Below are 4,240 nucleotides of genomic sequence, written 5' to 3'. Positions count from 1 at the left end.
TGCCTGCCTTCATCGCTCCGACTTGTCTTGGTGTTGGTTTCTTCGCTTTCGTCGCCGTTGCGAGCTCGATCCGCACTCTTGAGTGAATACCGCAAGTGTGCTCGTTGCTCGCCTCTCAGCCACCTGAGCTCAAAGATGGAGATCGTGAAGGTTCAAGACTTGATCCTCACAAGACTGGAGAAGAATGTAGAGAGCGATCAGGCTTGTCAGAACGTTTTCCTGTACAATCATGGTTTCCCCGACGCATCAGTAACACCAGATGCCTTGATGTTGTTCAAACAAGGCGTTCCTACAGCAGATCATAGCTTCTAGGAGGTCATAGTGCGGAGGAGGTTCTAGGGACGTGGAGGTAGTAGGGAGGAGGAGGTAGTAGGGAGGAGGAGGAGGGGGTTGAGTTTGCTTTATGCAGTCGACCCCTGGATGCCCTTGCAATGTTATCGCCATCTCATACCGTCGGAACTCTTGTTGACAAGGTGATGAGTCATGATGATGGTTATATTGATATATTATGATGATTATGATGATGATGATGACGACGACGACGACGATGGAGATGATGATGATGATGAGGAGGAGGAGGAGGAAGAAAAAGGAGAGGAACTGATTGCTATCTTTTTGTTCAGCTTCTATTTGCTGTGTTGAGGTTGCAAGCCACTCTAGCGAGCGAGGAGGAGATATACACGAGGCCCGACATTTCAATCTATGATGTGAGCCCAGTTGTTAAAGTGTGAGGACAATGATGTTAGTTTGTTTGCCAGCGATTGTCAAGAGATGTATTCTTTGGTGCTGGTTTCTCCGAGGAGTTCATTGACAAGTGATCTACTGTTTGATTGTTGAAAACAAAGGTGAAGAATTTTCTTCAGATTCTTCCGTCCTTTCCTCGGAGGAATCTTTTTTGACACGAAGCTGAAGACCAGCGCTCGGTAAGCGGGAGGAGGTGGTGGTGATGATGTTTGAGATGGTGATTGGGCTTGCAGGGAGTTTGAATTTGTCATCCGCATGCTTTCAATAGGAGAAAATTGTCTACCAGAGGTGAAAGAGGAGCAGGAGGACGAGGATATAGGAGCGAGGATGAGCGAGGATGAGCGAGGAGGAGGAGTTGCGAGGAGAGGAGGAGGAGGAGGAGAGGGATTGACGATCATGGCAGGAGGGGATGCAGAAAATTCCAAACTATTTGAAGTCTCTGCTGCCTGCAGACTCTGTTCGACTCAACACTCAGGTTGGTGGGAGGAAGGGCAAAGCAAGAGAAGTAGAGATGAAGTGGATATTGTGATGGACAAGTACAAGGCGGTGAACATTCGAGTATGTGAGGGGGAGTTGAGAAATGGATGGAAGAGGAGGAGGAGGAAGATCAGGAGGAGCAGGAAGATCAGGAGGAGGAGGAAGATCAGGAGGAGGAGGACGAGGAGAAACAGGTGGAGCAGAACAAACAGGTGGAGCAGCAACAGTAGTAGTAGTAGCACAGTAGTAGTAGAAGTAGTAGCACCGTAGTAGTAGTAGTAGTAGTAGTAGTAGCACAGTAGTAGTAGTAGCACAGTAGTAGCACAGTAGTAGTAGTAGCACAGTAGTAGTTGTAGTAGTAGTAGCACAGTAGTAGTAGCAGTAGCACAGTGGTCGTCGTCGTAGTAGTAGTAGTAGTGGTACTAGGACGGCAAGGAGAGACGATGACTTATGATGTCTCAGGTGAAGTCAATCAAGGAAGACGGCAAGGGTGTTACCCTCAGCTCGGGAGAGTTTGTTGCTGTGAGCTGAGAAAGAGAAGGGGAGGGAGGAAATAACGTGGCGATCAGGCGTCGTGTGTTGTTGTTGCAACGTGCGGAAAGATGGCAAGTCAGCTTGTTCCTGACGTCGGTAAGAAGAGGAGGAGATAGGAGGAGATAGGAGGAGATAGGAGGAGATAGGAGGAGATAGGAGGAGATAGAAGGAGAACGCAACAGTGTTCAGAAGATGAAGATGTAGATGGTTGAGATGGTGGTTACGATGATGATACTTGTATACTAGCAAGTTGTCTGAATCTTTTTCATCTCATTTCTGATTTCTCTTGTTTTCTCCCTTTCAGTGTCGGAGATGCAGGAGCCCAAGAAAACAACTTGTCTCTACTTCGCGATTGACGGCAAACCGCCTGCTGACGTTCCGGTAGGAGGAGGAGGATGGAGGGACGGAGGGATGGAGGGATGGAGGGATGGAGGGATGGAGGGATGGAGGGGAGGGGAGGAAGAGAATCGGGGATGGAAAGCAGAAGAGGGCGAGGAGACGTTTGAACGAGAAAAACAGACAGTCTTCCTCAACGGCGATGGCGTCAAGGACGCCCAAGGCACCTCCACTATCAACAACGTCTGCTTCCCGAGCATGGTCGCTTCTTCGTATGCGCCAGAGGGAAAGGTGAGGAAAGGAAGAACCTGACACAAGCACATGTCATGCGAACCCACGTTGAATGTTTCTTGCCTTGCGTTGCATTGATGGGGAGTTGTCTGACAGTTTGATGTTTCCTGCCCCCCTACCGTTGTCGTTCGCCTCCTCCTCCTCGCTCTTTCTCTCGGCTCTACTCTGCTCTTGCTCTCTCTTCCTTCCTTTGCTCTCTCTTCCTCTCTCTTCTCTCCTCCTCTCATCTTCTTTGCAGTCTCTTGCATGCGTTTCTCTCGTCGGCATTCCCGATCAGCAAGAAGATCAACTTGTAGCAGACGTATGAACCCGAATATCTCCTCGTCCTCCTCGTCCTCCTCGTCCTCCTCGTCCTCCTCGTCCTCCTCGTCCTCCTCGTCCTGCTCTCGCCCTCCTCGTCCTCCTCGTCCTCCTCTCTCTTCCTCCTCCTCTCTTACCCCTCTCTCCTCTCCTCATCAACTCTTCTTGCCCTACCGATGGCACATCACAGAAGCTTCTCTCGTCTCTTCTCCTCTCACTTCTGCGATGTCGCCCTGACTTTCCATCCTCAGGTCAAGAAGCAGCTCGTCAGCTGGTTCGGTCCTTCTGCCAACGAGGTTCATCCTGCTCCACCTGCTCCTCCTCCTCGTTCGCCTTCTTCTCCTTCATCTTCCTCCTCCTCTTCTCCGCTACCTCCATCATTCCCTTCTTTGCTTCTTAATTTTTATCCTCCTCCTCCTCCTCCTCCTCCTCCTCCCTTGTCCCCATCCTCCTCATCAGTTCTTGCTTTAATTTGTCATTGCAGTGGAAGCCGTTGCGAACGTATCGTATTCCCTTCAGTCAGGTTTCTCCTCTAATTTCATCCCTCCCGTCGCTCCCCCCTCCCCTTCCCCTCCTCCTTATCGCTCTCCTTTCTTCTTCTCGTTTTCTCTTTTCTCTCTTCCTCCTCCTCCTCCTCCTCCTGGCCTCTCCTCGCCGCCTTTTTCTTTCCCCTCTCTTCCTCTTCTTCATTCTCATCTCTCTGCAGCCGTCACAGGAACCTCCGTTCGAACGCGAGCAGGTACCTCCTCCTCTTCATCCTCTTCCTTTTCAACTTCATTCCCTCTCTTCTTCTCTCTCCTTCCTCCTCTTCTCTCTGCTCCGCCTCCTTCCTCTCTTTTCCTGCCTTCTCCTTCTCTGTCATCCTTTCTCTTTCCACTCTCCCATTCTCCTTGCCCTTCATCGCTCCTCCTCCTCCTCCTCGCCTCCTCCTCTCCTCTCCTCTCCTCTCCTCTCCTCTCCCTCCTCCTTGCTTCCTCTCCACTCCTCTTCCTTGCTTCCTCTCTCTTCTCTTCTCCTCCTTGCCTTGAGGCTGAGAGAGAGCGCCGGCAGAGCGTCAGGAGGAAGGAGCATCTTTTCCTCGCCGGGGATCACGTTGAAACCGCTTCCATCAACGGCGCGTTGAGAGCAGGAGCGAGATGTGCCAGGGCCGTGAGCGACTTCCTCCTGCCTTCCCTGGTCCAGCTCAACAAGGTCACATGATATCCCACTACTCCTCCCTCCCTTCTCCCTCCTCCCTTCTCCCTTCTGCCCCCTCCTCCTCCTCCTCCTCCTCCTCCCCTTCCTTTCCTTCCGCTCCCCGTCCTTCCTCTCTTCCCTGTAGTAAGGCCCTAGCAGCAGCTGCAACTTGTCGTTTACCTCCCCCCACTCCCTTCCTCTGGTCCTGTCCTGTTTTCTTTCCTCTTGTCCTCTACCTACTTGTCTCGTCCTTTCGCTGCACCCCCTTCCCGCCGCCTCCTCCTCCTCACACTCATGGCAGGAGGAAGTAAGGAAGTATGCTAGGGAGAAGGGCATCAATCTCTCAGACTGATCTGATGCAAACAAAGGAGGAGCAGGAGGA

General features: G+C 51.6%; 1 protein-coding gene across 1 annotated transcript; it reads left to right on the top strand.

Moving 5' to 3' along the window:
* Positions 1-135: 135 nt before the first annotated feature.
* On the top strand, positions 136-4,210 carry GUITHDRAFT_148453 (hypothetical protein; the record flags this gene model as incomplete). Its single annotated transcript, XM_005819590.1, has 17 exons — positions 136-186; positions 306-349; positions 644-707; positions 759-814; positions 864-923; positions 978-1,032; positions 1,148-1,219; positions 1,684-1,743; positions 1,791-1,851; positions 2,060-2,136; positions 2,275-2,382; positions 2,621-2,683; positions 2,934-2,978; positions 3,167-3,205; positions 3,389-3,421; positions 3,733-3,873; positions 4,160-4,210. The coding sequence occupies 17 exons, from the start codon at positions 136-138 to the stop codon at positions 4,208-4,210; spliced, it is 1,080 nt and encodes a 359-aa protein (XP_005819647.1).
* Between the last annotated feature and the right edge of the window lie 30 nt (positions 4,211-4,240).

The sequence above is a fragment of the Guillardia theta genome, assembly GCF_000315625.1.
Source record: "Guillardia theta CCMP2712 unplaced genomic scaffold GUITHscaffold_215, whole genome shotgun sequence".
Lineage (NCBI taxonomy): Eukaryota > Cryptophyceae > Pyrenomonadales > Geminigeraceae > Guillardia > Guillardia theta.
Note: the sequence above shows the minus strand (reverse complement) of the source record. Positions and strands in the feature narration are given on the sequence as shown.